The following is an 18,495-nucleotide window of genomic DNA, read 5'->3' as shown; positions in this document are numbered from 1 at the left end:
CATATTGAGTGCAGCACTTTCATAGCATCATCTTTCAGGATTTGAAATAGCTCAACTGGCATTCCATCATCTCCATTAGCTTTGTAGTGATGTTTTCTAAGGCCCACTTGACTTCACATTCCAGGATGTCTAGCTTTAGCTGAGTGATCACACCATTGTGATTATCTGGGTAGTGAAGATCTTTTTTGTACAGTTCTTCTGTGTATTCTTGCCACCTCTTCTTAATATCTTCTGCTTCTGTTAGGTCCATACCATTTGTGTCCTTTATCGAGCTCATCTTTGCATGAAATGTTCCCTTGGTATTTCTAATTTTCTTGAGAATATTTCCCATTCTGTTGTTTTCCTCTATTTCTTTGCATTGATCGCTGAGGAAGGCTTTCTTATCTCTCCTTGCTATCCTTTGGAATTCTACATTCAAATGGGAATATCTTTCCTTTTCTTATTTGCGTTTCGCTTCTCTTCTTTTCATAGCTATTTGTAAGGCCTCCTCAGACAGCCATTTTCCTTTTTTGCATTTCTTTTCCATGGCGATGGTCTTGACCCTTGTCTCCTGTACAATGTTATGAACCTCTATCCATAGTTCATCAGGCACTTTGTCTATTAGATCTAGTCCCTTAAATCTATTTCTCCCTTCCACTATATAATCATAAGGGATTTGATTTAGGTCATACCTGAATGGTCTAGTGGTTTTCCCTACTATCTTCAGTTTAAGTCTGAATTTGACAATAAGGAGTTCATGATCTGAGCCACAGTCAGCTCCCAGTCTTGTTTTTGCTGACTGTATAGAGTTTCTTCTTGATTCAGAAGAGAAACAGGGCATTTCCTTTCATCATGTATTGGCATGTACTGTTCATAGTCTCACCTGTGAGTGGGCTGAGAGTGGCCAATGTGACCAAGAAACAGATATTGTTTAAACAATATTACATTAGTTATATTATAATTGTAATAAAAATATGGATATTGTTAAATACTAGCAAAGTGATTGTGTTTCACCTCTGGTTCTCATCAAATTTCCAAACATCATTGCTTTGATCAAATGATCCAAATGTGAGTGCTCACTGTGTTCCGATCTGAGCCATTGATCTTTTGTGAGTATCTTTGGACTTAAGATAATGTACATCAATATTCTCAAATCATGCATAATGTAAATACATTTGGGAATATTTTGTAAAGTATAAGCATTAGGCTAAATTGAGATCAATGTTCTGATTTTTTTGATAGGTTGGCTGGCAAAGTAATTACATAAATTATGAGATCATTCCATTTAATTTAATATCCACTGGTTTTCATTTCAAAAGGCATCATTCCAAGTAAGATGGAGATTGGAAACCACACAATGGTAACAGAATTCATTCTTTTGGGGTTAACAGAGCATCCTACACTTTGCTCCGTCTTCTTTGTGGTTTTTCTAGGAATCTATGTTGCTACCATATTGGGCAATCTCAGCATAATCACATTAATTCAGAGAAGCCCTCAACTTCACACCCCAATGTATCTATTCCTCAGCCATCTGGCCTTTGTGGACATTGGTTACTCCTCATCAGTCACACCTATTATGATTGTGAGCTTCCTAGAAGTAAGAACTACCATCCCAGTTGCTGGCTGTATAGCTCAGCTTGGATCTGATGTTATCTTTGGAACAGCTGAGTGCTTCCTGTTGGCTGCCATGGCCTATGATCGCTACGTGGCCATCTGTTCCCCACTTCTATACTCTACACACATGTCTCCCAGGGTCTGCATCATCTTACTGATTGCTTCCTACCTGGGAGGATGTGTGAATGCTTCGTCATTTATTGGATGTTTACTGAGCCTGACTTTCTGTGGACCAAATAAAATCAACCATTTCTTCTGTGACCTCCCACCACTAGTGAAGCTCTCTTGTTCCCATGTTTATGTTGCTGAAATATCTCCTGCCATCTCAGCTGGGTCAATCATTGTAATCACACTGTTTACCATAATTGTTTCATATCTATACATCCTCCACTCAATCCTGAAGATGCACTCTACAGAGGGAAGGTCCAAGGCCTTCTCTACTTGCACTTCCCACCTCACAGCAGTCACTTTGTTTTATGGGACAGTCACATTTGTTTATGTCATACCAAAGTCAAGCTACTCACCTGACCATATTAAAGTGGTATCTGTCTTCTACACAGTGGTGATCCCCATGTTGAACCCTCTGATCTACAGTCTGAGGAACAAAGAGGTGAAAGAGGCCATGAGAAAACTGATGACTAGAATGCATCAGTCATTTTGAAACAAATGCAACATGAATCCAGAAATGGCAAAAAAATAATTTCAAGAACTTTTGATGGGGTCTTCCATGGTGATTCAGTGGCTAAGACTCTACACTCCCAATGCAGGAGGACCTGGTTAGGGAATGACCCCACATGCTGCATCTTAGAGTTCACATGCTGCAACCAAAGATCCTGCATGCCGCCAACTAATGACACTGCATGCTGCAATTAAGATCAAAGATCCCGTGTGCTGCAATTAAGACCCAGCCAAATAAATAAATAAATATTAAAAAACATATGTGATAAGTATTTATGTTGTCCATTAGTCTTATCATTTTATGTGAAAACCTATCTTAAACATAAAATGCCCAAACACTGATTAATGCCAACTTTACTTATAATTTTCTAGAGTCACAGAGTACAGCATTTTCATGAAAATCAGCTAGGTTCAAATGAAATGTGTATATTTCAGGATGAGGATATCTAGAGAATATGTTTTTACTTCTTCTCTTCTCTGTTCATTATTTATAGAGTCTGATTAGAGGATGTTCCTTTTTCTTCTGTTAAATTATACAGTTTAAAAAGTCATCTTATAAATTAACATCTCAAAAGACATCATGTACTCAACTAGGAATGCAACTGATGGTGGTGTTGACAGTGCAGGTTACTTTCTATGGAAGACTTGGTTTCTTTTATACAGGGTTATCATTTTCTTTGGGAATAGTGATGCTGAAAGTCTTGAAAAGCTTCATTCCCATCTAATCTAAGCCAGACCAAAAGAATTTGTTCTACACTTTCATCACCAGAAGACTCAATCAGATAATAAAGAAATCCTGAAGGTTTAGCCTTTGAGAGTTCCCTTAAGTTTTTCCTACTTCTCAAAGGTTGGTTCGCAAAGCTTGTTTTGCAAAGTTTGGCTTGAACCTTTGCAGACAAGCCTTTGAATATTAGGAAAAACTACTGGGGACTAATGGGCAGGAATGAGGGTTAAGGCATAGTGGAGCTTTCTTTTAGCAAGCTAGTTGGCATTTTCCGAGCATAAAATTATAGATTAAGACCCTCGGCTGATGCAGACATAGAATATACCTGCCATCCCTCTTTGTAATATGTCTCAAGAAGGTGTTTATTGACACTGCTTCTGTTACCATTTTTACATTTGGGTTTCTTCTAAATTTCTATTTGTCCAAACAATTTATACTGTCATCAAGAATTGGCTAATGCCTTTTCTTCCCTTCAAAGTGTCTCTGTAAGGCAGATGAGACTATGCACTTGTCCTTAGGTGTGAAATTTGCTCACCTATATGGATGTAATTTCATCAAGGCTTTCTTGAATCCTCTGCTCCTAGTTCATCAAATACATAAATATGATCTTCATTTCTTCGAGGTTTTTCTTGTTACCATATGATCAAATGTTTTTCATATCCTTGTACGTTCTAATTCAGATATGAAAGTACCACTTTGACTTATGAATATTAAAGCAATCTAGAATTGCTGAAATAAGCACAACTTTGGTTGAACTTTTATTCATCTTATTATCATTGGCTTTGATATCCTAATATTTGGTTTAGGATGTTTGCATCTCTTTTCATGAGAGAAATTGGCATATCATTTTCCATTCTTGAAGTGAAATTTATAAGTGGAGATATCAAAATATAAAAATGATTTGGAAAGGGTTTCTTTGTTGTCTTTTCTCAGAAGAACTTTTTATAGGATCAGTGATATTTATACCTATAATATTTGTAAGACATCAATGGTGAAGCCATTTGGGCTTTCCATTTCTATAGAAAAATTTTTACTATAAGACTCATTTTCATTAATGAATAAAGAAATATCTAGTTCCTCAATTTATTTCTTTGTCATTTTTGATAACATATTCTTCAAAATAATTTTCCAATTTCTTTATATTTCAAAATTATGTTTTATTTTTATATTCCATAAGATATGTAATGTTCTGTTTTCATTTCAATATTGTATTTTCTATATATATTATTAATAAATCTTGCTAGTGTTTTATCAATTTTATCAGCATTTTCAAAGGATAAAATTTTGATTCATGCTTTTTTGCACTGTACATTAATTTTCTATTTCATAATTTATATTTAACTTTTACTACTTTCTTCTTTATTTCTTTGGGTTTGTGTAATTTAAAGTTTTTTATTTAAATTCTTGAGAAGCCTTGAGAAAGACACTTTGATAACAGTTTTCCACCTTTTCTGCAATATACCATGTAAAAAATCAAGAAATTCACTTTAGTGGCTCTGCTAACATCAAAGAAGACTTTAAAAAGACTTTTGTCTCTAGAAACAAAGAAGGTCATTACACAGTGATAAAAAGATAAATTCAACAGGAAAATATAACAACTGTAAATATATTTGCACTCAACAGGGGCTTCCCTGGTGGCTCAGGTGGTAAAAGAGTCTGCCTGCAATGCGGGAGACCCAGGTTTGATCCCTGGGTCAGGAAGATCCCCTGGAGAAAGGAATGGCTACCCACTGCAGTATGCTTGTGTGGAGAATTCCAAGGACAGAGGAGACTGGCAGGCTATAGTCCATGGGGTCACAAAGAGCCAGACATGACTAAGCAACTAACTCTTTCACTTTTTATGCACTCAATATCAAAACACCTAAATGAAACAAATATTGATAAACCTGAAAGGATAAATTGACAATACAATCATAGTATTTTTAAATACTCCAGTTTCAATAGATAATGGATAGAACACCTGGACAGAAAATTAGTAAAGAAATAACAGATTTGAACATTATAGACCAAAGAGGGGCTTCCTTGGTGGCTCAGTCAGTAAAGAATCCACCTACAATTCAGGAGACCTCTTGCAATTCAGGAGACCTGGGTTCATCCCTGGGTCAGGAAGATCCCCTGGAGAAGGAAATGACAACCCACTCCAATATTCTTGGCTGGGAAATCCCATGGACAGAGGAGCCTGGCAGGCAACAGTCCAAGGGGTCCAAAGAGTCAGACATGACTTAGCAACTAAACCAATCAACAAAACAGACCAAGTGAGCCTAACAGACATACACAGGACTTTTCACCCAATGGCAGAAGGAAACACATTCTTCTCAAGCACACACTTCAGGACTGACCACTTATGAGACCACAAAATAGTTCTTAACAAAATTAAAAAAAACTGAAATTGTACTAGCTATATATAAGTATCTTTTCCAACCACAATGGAATGAAACTTGAAATCAATGACATCGAGAAAAGGAAAAAACTCACAAATACTTGGAAGCTAAATAACACACTCTTGAGCAAGCACTGAGTCAGAGAATATCAAAGGAAAATGTATAAAAATCTTGAGATAAATGAAGAGGGAAATGCAACTAATAAAACATATGATATGCAGCTAATGTAGTACCAAAAGGGAAGTTTATAGTGATAAATGTCTATATTTAAAAGGAAAAAAATTTAAAATAAAGAACTGAATTTTATATCTCAAGGGGCTAGAAAAAGAGAAAAAAACCCAGCATTAGCAGAAGGAAGGAAATAGTAAAGATTACACCAGAAACAAATCAAATAGAAAATAGAAAAATAATTTTAAAAATCTATAAAGTTAAGTTTGAATTTTAAAAAATAAGCCAAATAGACAAATCTATAGCTAGACTAAGGAAAAGAGAGGGCTCAATAAATAAAATCATAAGTGAAAGAAGAAACATTAAATGATGCCTCCGAAATAAAAAATATCATAAGGGATTATATAAATGTGTGCGAACAAATTGGATAACCTAGAAACATGCATAAATCCTAGAAGCAAACAACTATTAAGATTGAATCAAGAATAAATAGAAAGTTAAAACAGAATTATCATATGATTCAACAATACCACTTCTGGATATATATCTGAAGGAAGTGAAAACATTATCTCAAAGGAGATACATGTGTTCCCATGCTACTGCAGCCTTATTCACCATATCCAAGATATAGAAATAACCTAAAGTGTCCATCAACATAAATGGATAAAGAAAATGTAATATATACACTACAGTGCACACATCCAGTGTAAGACAATTGACAATTGTATTGGTCTATACAAAAGAATCAACTCAAAATGGGTTAAAGACTTAAATGTAAGACCTAAAACTGTAAGAATAAAACCCCTAGAAGAAAACATAGGGGAAAAAAGATTCATGTCATTGGCTTTGGCAGTGATTTCTTTAATACCAAATGGAAAGCACAGGCAATAAAAATAAAAATGGACACATGAGACTGCATCAAACCAAAAAGCTTCTGCACAGCATGGAAATAACAGAGTGAAAAGCCAACTATAGAATAGGAGAAAGCATCTGCAAACTATACATCTGGTAAGGAGTTGATTTCCAAAATATGTAAGGAATTATTACAACTCTACAGCATAAAAACTAATAACTCAATTTAAAAATGGGCTAAAGACTTGAGTAGACTTCTCCAAAGAATACATAGAGGTAGCTACCAGGTATATGAAAAGGTCACTAATCATCAAATAAATACAAATCAAAACCAGAATGAGATATCATCTCACAAATATCAGGATAGCTGTTACAAAGTAAAACAAAACCAAGACAAGAAGTATCGGCAAGGATATGGAGGAGGAGGAAACTCTTGTGCAATTTTGTGGGAAATGAAAAATGATGCAGTTGGTATGGTAAACAGTGGGAAGGTCCCTCAAATAATTAAAAATAGAACTACCATATAATCTACTAATCCCACCTCTAGATTTTTACCTAAAACAAAACTGAAATCCGTATCTCAAAGAGATATTAGCACTCTCGTGTTCACTGGGCACTATTAACAGCAGCCAAAAATATGGAAGCAATGTGAATATCCATCAACAGAGAAATAGATAAAGAAATTTTGGTAGACATGGAATAATAATAGACATGGAATAATAATGGAATATTATTGTGTTAAAAAGAAAGACATTCTGTAGTATGTGATAACATAGATGAACCTGGAGAACATTATGCTAAGTGAAATAAGCCAGTCATAGGACGGGACTGCATGATTCTAATTTATAAGGTTTCTAAAGGAGTCAAGTTCACAGAAGCTGCAACAAGATGGAAGGATGGTTCTCAGGGGCTGAGGTTCAAGTGAAATGAGGAGACATAAACCAATAGACATAAAGTTTCAGTTAAGCAACATGAGTAAGTTGTAGAGATCCACTGTAAAATATTGTACCTGTACAATATTATACTGTATACTTTAAAACCTATTAAGAGAATAAGTCTCATGCTAACTGTTCTTATCACTATAAAATGAACCTTAAAAATAGATTATTTATTCACTCATTCATTCATTCATTTAGTACTGCTATATACCATGTACTGTGTAATATTCTAAAACTAAAGTGTTGACCAAGGTAGATAGGACCCCTTCCTCATGGAAGTTGTAGGACAGTAGGTAAAAAAGACATTGTGCAATTATTCACTCCAGTACCTATATAATTAAAAGTGTGCAAGTGCAAAACATATTTCAGAAATCTATGAAATTTCTTGCCAGGAGAATATGACTTAGTCTAAGGTATCAGGAGAGGTTTCAGTAGTGAAATAAATTTATTTAAACCTGAGATCTAAGGTGACTAGAAGTTAGTCTTTCACTGGAAGGGGTTGAGTGATGGATACAATTATAAAATGGTTTGTAGTTGGCTAAAGATAGAGATGTGGGAGTATTTATCTTTAGGTCATAGCACAGTGTATGATGCACAGAAAGACTTTTTAAAAAAATTGTTGAACACTAAATTAATAAATATCTATATACTGCCACCTATATTCCCAAATCAAATCCAAGATGGTGGAGTAGAAGGATACACACTCATCTTCTCCTGGGAGAACTCCAAAATTGCAATGAACTGCTGAACAACTATTGACAGGAGAATGTTGAAACCCACCAAAAAAAGATACCCCATGACCAAGGGCAAAGAAGAAGCTGCAGCAAGATGGTAGGAGGGGGGTTTAAAATGAAACCTCATAGCCACCAGAGATCCTTGGAGGGTACAAACAAAACCATGTGCACATCAGGGTCAAGGGAAAGGAGCAGTGACCCCTAAAGAGACTGAACCAGACCTGCTTTTGAGTGTTTTAGGGTCTCCTGCAGAGGCATGACTGAGCAATAGCCTGCTGCAGAGACAGAGGCTCCAGCAATAGCAGTCCTGGGAGATGTAGTGTGTAGCATAAGTCCTTTTAAAGGAGGTGGCCATTAGTTCTACCATAGAGCCGCTGGGTGGGCGACTGACAAACTGAAGAACAATCATACCAAAGAAGTTCTCACACTGCTGCTAAAGTTCTAGGCCACACAAGAGTCTTCCCAATCTGGGAATCTGGTAAAGGAACTGAGTATAGCCAGGGAATTTGACTTTGATGGTCAGCAGGATTGATTACAGAACTTCTACTGGACTGGAGAAACACAGACTCTTGGAGGACACAAAACCTTGTGTGCACCAGGACCCAGGAGAAAGGAGCAGTGACCCCACAAGAGACTGAGCCAGACTTGCCTGTGTGTGCTTGGGAGTCTGTGGCGGAGGCATGAGTCAACAGTGGCCTGCCGCAGGGTCAGGGGCACTGACTACACCAGTCTTGGGAGGCCCGGCCTGCTGGCATAAGTCCTTTTTGAGTAGGTCACCATTACCACCAATTCCCCTACCAAAGTTTGGCCTCAGGCCAATCTACAGGCAGGGAACACAGCCCCACCCATCAGCAGAAAATTGGATTAAAGACTTAGTGAGAATGGCCTTGCCCACCAGAACAAGACCCAGTTTTCCCCACAGCCAGTTCCTCCCATCAGGAAGTTTGCACAAACCTCTTATTCTAATCCATCAGAGGGAAGACACAATGAAAACCACAATCACAGAAAACTAACCAAACTGATCACATGGACCACAACCTTGCCTAACTCAATGAAACTATGAGCCATGCCATGTAGAGCCACCCAAAATGGACAGGTCATGATGGAGAGTTCTGACAAAATGTGCTCCACTGGAGAAGGGAATGGCAAACCACTTAAGCATGCTGCTGAACAGTATGAAAGGACAAAAAGATATGACACTGAAAGATGATGTTTCCAGGTCAGTACGTGTCCAATATGCTACAGGAAAAGAGGAGAAAAATAGCTGCAGAAGGAAAGAAGAGGCTGAGACAAAGCAGAAATATGCCCAGTTGGGAATGGGTCTGGTGGTAAAAGTAAAGTCTGATGCTGTAAAGAACAACAATGCATAGGAACCTGGAGTATTAGGTCCATGAATCAAGGTAAATTGGAAGTGGTCAAACAGGAGACGGCCAGAGTGAACATTGACATTGTAGCAATCAATGAACTAAACTGGACAGGAATGGAGTAGCCCTCACAGTCAACAAGAGTCTGAAATGCAGTACTTAGGTGCAATCTCAAAAACAACAGAATGATCTCTGTTTGTTTCCAAGGCAAACTATTCCATATCATAGTGATCCAAGTCTATGGCCCAATCACCAATGTTGAAGAAGTTGAAGTTGAATGGTTATATGAAGACCCACAAGACCTTCTAGACTAACATCCAAAAAGATGTCCTTTTCATCATAGGGGACTAGAATGCAAAAGTAGGAAGTGAAGAGATATCTGGAGTAACAGGCAAGTTTGGCCTTGGAGTAAAAAATGAAGCAGGACAAAGCCTAGCAAAGTTTGCCAAGAGAACACACTGGTCATAGCAAACACCCTCTTCCAACAACACAAGAGACACACATGGACATCACCAGATGGTCAATACTGAAATCAGATTGAATATATTCTTTGCAGCAAAGATGGAGAAGCTCTATACTGTCAGAAAAAAGACCAGGAGCTGACTGTAGCTCAGATCATGAACTCCTTATTGCCAAGTTCAGTCTTAAATTGAAGAATGTAGGGAAAACCACTAGACCATTCAGGTATGACCTAAATCAAATCCCTTATGATTATGCAGTGAAAGTGACAAATAGATTCAAGGGATTAGATCTGATAGCCAGAGTGCCTAAAGGCCTATGAACAGAGGTTCATAACTTTGTATAGGAAGTGGTGATCAAAACCATTCCCAAGAAAAAGAAATGCAAAAAGGCAAAATGGTTGTCTGAGGAGGCCTTAACAATAGCTGAAAAAAGAAGAGAAGGCAAAGGGAAAAAGGAACGATATAGCCATCTGAATGCAGATTCCAGAAAATAGCAAGGAGAGACAAGAAAGCTTTCCTCAGTGATCAATGCAAAGAAATAGAGGAAAACAACAGAATGGGTGAGAATAGAGATCTCTTCAAGAAAATTAGAGATATCAAGGAATATTTCATGCAAAGATGGGCACAATAAAGGACAGAAATGGTATGGACCTAACAGAAGCAGAAGACATTAAGAAGAGGTGATAAGAATACACAGAAGGACTATACAAAAAATATCTTCATGACCCAGATAACCATGATGGTGAGATCACTCACCTAGAGCCAGACGTCCTGGAATGCAAAGTGAAGTGGGCCTTAGGAAGCTTCACTATGAACAAAGCTAGTGGAGGTGATGAAACACTGGTTGAGCTATTTCAAATCCTAAAAGATGATGTTGTGAAAGTGCTGCACTCAATATGCCAGCAAATTTGGAAAACTCAACAATGGCCATAGGGCTGGAAAAGGTCAGTTTTCATTCCAATCCCAAAGAAGTTCAATGCCAAAGAATGTTCAAACTACTGAACAATTGCACTCATTTCACTTCCTAGCAAAGTAATGCTCAAAATTCTCCAAGCCAGACTTCAACAGTATGTGAACTGAGAACTTCCAGATGTTCAAACTGGCTTTAGAAAAGGCAGAGAAACCAGAGATCAAATTGCCAACATCCACTGGGTCATCGAAAAAGCTAGAGAATTCCAGAAAAACATCTACTTCTGTTTCATTGACTATGCGAAAACCTTTGACTGTGTTCAGTTCATTCGCTCAGTCGTGTCCGACTCTTTGCAACCCCAGGAACTGCAGCACGCCAGGCCTCACTGTCCATCACCAACTCCCAGAGTTTGCTCAAACTCCTGTCCATCGAGTCAGTGATGCCATTCAGCCATCTCATCCTCTGTCATCCCCTTCTCCTCCTGCCCCCAGTCCCTCCCAGCATCAGGGTCTTTTCCAATGAGTCAACTCTGCATGAGGTGGCCAAAGTATTGGAGTTTCAGCTTCAGCATCAGTCCTTCCAATGAACACCCAGTAGATCACAGCAAACTGTGGAAAATTCTTCAAGAGATTGGACTACCAGACTACCATATCTGCCTCCTGAGAAATCTATGCAGGCTGAGAGGCAACAGTTAGAACTGGACACGGAACAACAGGCTGATTCAAAATTGGGAAAGGAGTATGTCAAGGCTGTATATTGTCACCCTGCTTATTTAACTTATATGCAGAGTACATCATGTGAAATGTCAGGCTAGATGAATCACTAGCTGGAATCAAGATTGCCGGGAGAAATATCAATAACCTCAGATATGCAGATGACACCACCATTATGGCAGAAAGGAAAGTGGAATTAAAAAGTCTCTTGATGAGGGTGAAAGAGGAGAGTGAAAAAACTGGCTTAAAACTCAACATTCAAAAAACTAAGATCATGGCATCCAGTTCCATCACCACATGGCAAATAGATGGCGAAACAATGGAAACAGTGACAGATTTTATTTTCTTGGGCTCCAGAATCACTGCAGATGATGACTGCAGCCATGAAATTAAAAGATGCTCCTTGGAAAAAAAGCTATGACCAACCTAGACAGCATTAAAAAAAAGACACATTACTCCAACAAAGGTCCATATCATCAAATTTATGGTTTTTCCAGTAGTCATATACAGATGTGAGAGCTAGACAATAAAAAGGCTGAATGCTAAGGAATTGGTGCCTTTGAACTCTGGTGCTGGAGAAGATTCTTGAGATTCAGTTGGTCAGCAAGGAGATCAAACCAGTCAATCCTAAAACAAATCAACCCTGAATATTCACTGAAAGGGCTTAAGCTAAAGCTGAAGCTCCAGTACTTTGGCCACCTGGTGTGAACAGCTGACTCATTGGAAAATACTCTGATGCTGGGAAAGATTAAAGGCAGAAGGAGAAGGGGATGACAGAGGATGAGATGGTTGGATGGCATCACCAACTCAATGGACATGAGTTTGAGCAAACTCCAGGAGATGGTGAAGGACATGGAAGCCTGGTGTGCTGCAGTCCATGGGGTTGCAAAGAGCAGGACATGACTGAGTGACTGAACAAGAACAACAATATCCCCAACACTGCATCATTAAAGAGGGATACAAAAATAATTAGCCATAGACATTGCATTGTCACTTTAGGGACAGAGTAAGGTTTTAAACTATAATGGATATTAATCAAGTGATATGAACAAAATATTAGGAGAAGGGCAGGGGTGAAGGGAATTTAATTCTTCCAGATGTCATCCAGAAGGTTTTTGTATCTCTTTTCAGCCACAGTTGGGCTTTCTTAATGCCTAATGGAGGTATGTCTTTCTAAGACAGATGGAACCTTGCAGTATGTCCATTTCTCAACTTGTTGGAGTAGAGGTGGAGTAGAGCCTCCTTGTGTGGATTATCAGGATTACCTTTGTTCTGAAGGTTATTGATCTATAGGTTCCTTTAAGCCCAAAGTCAAAGGAACCTGATCTTCAAGCTAGAGAATGTTCAGCTATATGGCCATGATCTAAGAACACAACTAGAATCAACTGTGGCCATGTATACCGGACAACCTGCTAGTCAATGTGGCAGCTGTGATAAGAAAATGTGTCAGAGTGATGAGAAAAATGTTAGTGTGAACTTCATTGTTCTATTAGAAAGCACACGTATTGGTAGGTCAATGGGGAGAGAGAAGACTTTGCATGTGAGCAATGTCTACTGCCATAGGGTTGCACAGAGTCGGACACAACTGAAGCAACTCAGTATGCATGAATGCATTGGAAAAGGAAATCACAACCCATTCCAGTATTCATGCCTGAAGAATCCCAAGGACAGAGGAGCCTGGTAGGCTGCTGTCTGTGGGGTCACAAAGACTCGAACATGACTGAAGCGACTTAGCAGCAGCAGCAGCAATGTCTACTGCCAATAAGCCTGGTGTGTATCTCAAGTGCCCTAGTATAAACCTATGATACATATGGAAAGCTCATACGATTTTTAAAAATGTGTGTCACCGCCAGTCAGAATGGCTGCTATCCAAAAGTCTACAAGCAATAAAAGCTGGAGAGGGTGTGGAGAAAAGGGAACCCTCTTACACTGTTGGTGGGAATGCAAACTAGTACAGCCACTACGGAAAACAGTGTGGAGATTCCTTAAGAAACTGGAAATAGAACTGCCATATGACCCAGCAATCCCACTCCTGGGCATACACACTGAGGAAACCAGATCTGAAAGAGATATGTGTACCCCAATGTTCATCACAGCACTGTTTATAATAGCCAGGACATGGAAGCAACCTAGATGCCCATCAGCAAATGAATGGATAAGAAAGCTGTGGTACATATACACAATGGAATATTACTCAGCCATTAAAAAGAATTTGTTTGAATCAGTTCTAATGAGATGGATGAAACTGGAGCCCATTATACAGAGTGAAGTAAGCCAGAAAGAAAAACACCAATCAGTATACTAATGCATATATATGGAATTTAGAAAGATGGTAACAATACCCCTATATGCAAGACAGAAAAAGAGACACAGATGTATAGAACAGACTTTTGGACTCTATGGGAGAAGGCGAGGGTGGGATGATCTGAGAGAACAGCATTGAAACATGTATATTATCAAGTGTGAAACAGATCGCCAGTCCAGGTTGGATGCATGAGACAAGTGCTCGGGGCTGGTGCACTGGGATGACCCAGAGGGATGGGATGGGATGGGGAGAGAGGTGGGAGGGGGGTTCAGGATGGGGAACACATGTAAATCATGGCAGATTCATGTCAATGTATGGCAAAAACCACTACAATATTGTAAAGTAATTAGCCTCCAACTAATAAAAATAGTGGGGAAAAAATAAAATAAAAATGTGTGTCACTTTTTATGTTGATAACAATACTTCAATTCCATTAGATGTATGTTTGTAAACTATATTGTACTAACAAACCCAAATTATCTCTAAATACAGGTGATATGAAAACCTGGACCACTGAATATAGCTGCATTTCAGAACCACAAATTGTCACAACATTATTAGTCATGTTGATCTAATAATCAACTTCAAGGATAGTAAAATGTTATGTTTTTCAATTTAATGAAATAAAAATTTTCATTTTTTCCATTTAACCAAAAAATAAATAGAACCTGAAGTTATTGAGAAAATATTTTATTCATACATTTTTATGTAATTATGTTTACACATTATTTCTCTGTCCCAGTAGATGTATACCTATAATTTCTCTATCCCAATGGATTCTCAAAGTAGATTTCCAAAACAAATAATTAATTAGTAATTACAGGTGACATAGATGATTTGGGCCTTATCCCAAATGACACCAACCTCACTTAAATATCCTTGCTATACAGCAACAAATCCTTGAACACTAGTGTTGTGGTGGATATATCACTAGTGCGTACTTGTTCTTTTGTAAGAACACAGAAATATTTGATTCTCTTCTATGTATCAGAAATTACAAGTTATTTATTTCAGGCCAATTATTAGTAACTGAGCATTCATTTGTTGTATAAACAGTGCTATGTGTAATCACCAATATCATGTGGTTTAACCTAAGAATCTCATGAGGTATGTATTATTTTCTCATTTTCACAGGTAAGGAAACAGAAGAGCAAACATTTCTTATAACTTGCCTATGATTTAATAGATAGAGGAAGAGCTAGAAACTAATCCTAGGCCTGCATGGCTCCAGAGTCCATGGTGTTCTGCATGTCACTGTGCCTTCCACACTGGCACTCATATTTAACTTTCAAAACTTTTGTGTCTTTCATACATCTATTTTCTTTAAACATATACAATTCATTTCAGGTTTAGGTGTTTGTCTACTTAAATGGCCAGAATTTGATCATTCATTTACATAATCCTTCCCTGGCAGTTCAGACAGTCAAGAATCTGCCTGCAATGTGGGAGACCCAGATTTGCCTCCTGGATTGGGAAGATCCCCTGGAGAAGGGAATGGCTACCCACTCCAGTATTCTTGTCTAGAAAATTCCATGGACAGAGGAGCCTGGCGGGCTATAGTTAATGGAGTGGCAGAGTCAGACACAACTGAGCAATCAACACTTCACGTGTACATAATCTTGGTACTACTCTTACTGTAGGATGCCATTGTCATGATCCACACGTAAGACTGAGTAAAATGTGTGTGGTTGCTGATTGTATGTATATATGTTTTCTTATTTTTGTTCAATTGTTAAGTAGTCTGACTCTTTGCGACCCTATGGACCACAGCATGCCAGGTTTCCCTGTCCTTCACTATCTCCCAGAATTTGCTCAAACTCAAGTCCATTAAGTTGGTGCTGCCATCCAACCATCTCATCCTCTGTTACGCCCTTCTCCTCCTGCCTTCAATCTTTCCCAGCATCATGGTCTTTTCCAATGAGCCAGCTCTTTACATCAGGTGGGCAAAATATTGAAGCTGGAGCTTCAGCATCAGTCCTTCCAATGAATATTCAGGGTTGATTTACTTTAAGATTGACTGGTTTGATCTCCTTTCAGTCCAAGGGACTCTCAGTCTTCTCCAGCACCACAGTTTGAAAGCATCCATTCTTTGGCTCTCAGCCTTCTTTATGGTCCAACTCTCACACCCATAGATGACTACTGGAAAAACCATAGCTTTGACTATATGGACCTTTGTCAGCAAATTTATGTCTCTGCTTTTTAATACACTGTCTAGGTTTATCATAGCTTATATGTTTTCTTAATCCTTAAGATAGAGGTTCTTTAAAAAACAAATTATTAATAAGAATATGTTTATCATTAAATTAGAGGAGTCACGGAAATGACTGAAGGGATTTAGTACATTCTCACCTGCCCTTGAGTTGTGTGATCTGTTTTGAAGTAAGGGAGCAATATTATGAAGTGCTAATCTTTCAGTCCAGTTTCCTAGCTTTCTTCACTTTGTCTCTGCCTCCCTAACTACCCATTCCTCTCATCCTCATTTTATGCCCCTGCTTCTTTGTAGTTGCTTAATAGAACTGAAGAAACCAAAACATAACTAACCCAAGTTCCCAAATCTTCCAGTTTTCTTGCATTTAATCCTTGCCCATAAAAATATCTAGACTCTTCGTATTGCTTCATACAATCCCATAAGTATAAAAAGGTATGGTATAGAAGTTAAGCCCTGGAAGATTTTGAAAAACATCCAGGAGGTTTTGCTCACAACAGTAAAAGTTCTACTTCCATTTTTCATCTTGAACATGGACACCTTTTAGCTCTTGCTATCAAATATTTTTTTTTTTTATTCCAGGAAAAAGATCAAGGAAGAAAGAGATGTCAAAGTTAACATCACATTTTTTGGCCTGATCAGTTGGATAAATGGAGATAGCATTTATTAAGACAGAGATTACTGACTAGAGGCATATTTGGGATGGGGCTGGAATATCAAGAGCTGCTCTTTCTATGAACATTCATGTTATTTACAGTTCATGTTATTGCAATCAATATTGCTATAAACATTCCTTTGCATATCTCCCTTGCACACAGGTAAGACTTATTCCTTGGTATACACATAGGAATAAAATAGCTGACTCCTAAGGTAACTGGGGCTTCAATTTTAATATTTTCATGGAAACTGAAAAGAAAGCTTATGTGCACAAAGTATTCTGTAAATAAGGCAAGTTTACCATTTGAAATATGTATAAGATTATATTTAGGTTATGCTTAGGTATGCATATAAAATGTGAGGTCATTCCAGTTAATTTAATCTCCTCTGGTTCTGATTTCAATAGGCACTGTTAAATGAATAGATGGAGGCTGCAAACCGTACAACAGTGACAGAGTTCATTATTTTGGGATTAACGGATAATGTGACACTATGTGCCATCTTCTTTGTGATTTTTCTAGGAGTTTATGTAGTTACCATAGTGGGAAACATCAGCATAATCATCTTAATCCGAAGTAGCCCACAGCTTCACATGCCTATGTACCTTTTCCTTAGCCATTTGGCCTTTGTGGACATTGGGTATTCCACATCAGTTACACCAATCATGCTGATGAGTTTCTTAAAAGAGAGAACTGCCATCCCAATCACTGGTTGTATAGTCCAGCTTGCCTCTGATGTTGCCTTTGGGACTACAGAGTGCTTCTTGCTGGCCACCATGGCCTATGATCGCTATGTGGCCATTTGTTCTCCCCTGCTCTACTCCACCCAGATGTCCCCAGTGGTCTGCTTCCTCCTGTTGGGGGCCTCCTACTTGGGTGGTTGCATGAATGCTTCATCATTTACTGGCTGTTTGATGAATCTCTCCTTCTGTGGACCAAATAAAATCAATCATTTTTTCTGTGACCTCTTCCCACTCTTGAAGCTTTCTTGTGGCCATGTTTATATTGCTGAGATATCCCCAGCCATTTCATCAGCATCAGTCCTCATAAGCACACTGTTTACCATAATTGTGTCCTACAGCTACATCCTCCACTCAATCCTGAAGATGCGCTCCACTGAGGGGAGGAAGAAGGCCTTTTCGACCTGCACCTCCCACCTCACTGCAGTCACTTTGTTTTATGGGACAGTTTTATTTGTTTATGTGATGCCCAAGTCGAGCTACTCAGCTGATCAGGTCAAAGTGGCATCTGTAATCTACACGGTGGTGGTCCCCATGTTGAACCCACTCATCTACAGTCTGAGGAACAAGGAGGTGAAAGAGGCTATGAGAAAACTAGTGGCTAGAATACACTGGTTTTTCTGAATTAAATCAGATATAAGTCTATAGATAACAAACTATTCATTTGGGGGATTTTTTGCTGGATATTTTGATTGATATTTCTCACGACTGAGTGACTAACATACATACACCTACATACATCACTAACTTTATTGCTTTTATAGTGATAAGCTTCAGTAAATATAAAAGACCAATGTTTCCATGTATAAAGTTAAGTGTATCACTAAAATGGGTGTCTGTTTGGTTAAAACTAAATATGGATTCTTCAAGTTGAGAACACCTTTGAAAAATAATTTCTATTTAAAATCCCACTTGCCATTTACAGAATCCTATTTAAATGGAGAGATGCCTCAACGATCAAATTTAATTATATACCATCTTGTAAAATAACATTCAGGAAAGAAACTTCTCATCAACAGCATATAATAGACAATAATGTTGACAACTCATCAGTTCAGGGTACACCCTTAAA

General features: G+C 38.2%; 2 protein-coding genes across 2 annotated transcripts; both read left to right on the top strand.

Moving 5' to 3' along the window:
- Nucleotides 1-1,315: 1,315 nt before the first annotated feature.
- On the top strand, nt 1,316-2,254 carry LOC122693630 (olfactory receptor 481-like). The gene has a single exon (XM_043901241.1). It carries the CDS (start codon nt 1,316-1,318, stop codon nt 2,252-2,254), a length of 939 nt encoding a protein of 312 aa, XP_043757176.1.
- A 14,854-nt stretch (nt 2,255-17,108) lies between these two features.
- LOC122693578 (olfactory receptor 481) lies at nt 17,109-18,047 on the top strand. The gene has a single exon (XM_043901151.1). The coding sequence runs from the start codon at nt 17,109-17,111 to the stop codon at nt 18,045-18,047; it is 939 nt and encodes a 312-aa protein (XP_043757086.1).
- The last annotated feature ends 448 nt before the right edge of the window (nt 18,048-18,495 follow it).

Source organism: Cervus elaphus, chromosome 1 (assembly GCF_910594005.1).
Source record: "Cervus elaphus chromosome 1, mCerEla1.1, whole genome shotgun sequence".
Taxonomy (NCBI): Eukaryota; Metazoa; Chordata; class Mammalia; order Artiodactyla; family Cervidae; genus Cervus; species Cervus elaphus.
The sequence above is the reverse complement of the archived record's forward strand: the minus strand, read 5'-3'. Positions and strand labels throughout refer to the sequence as shown.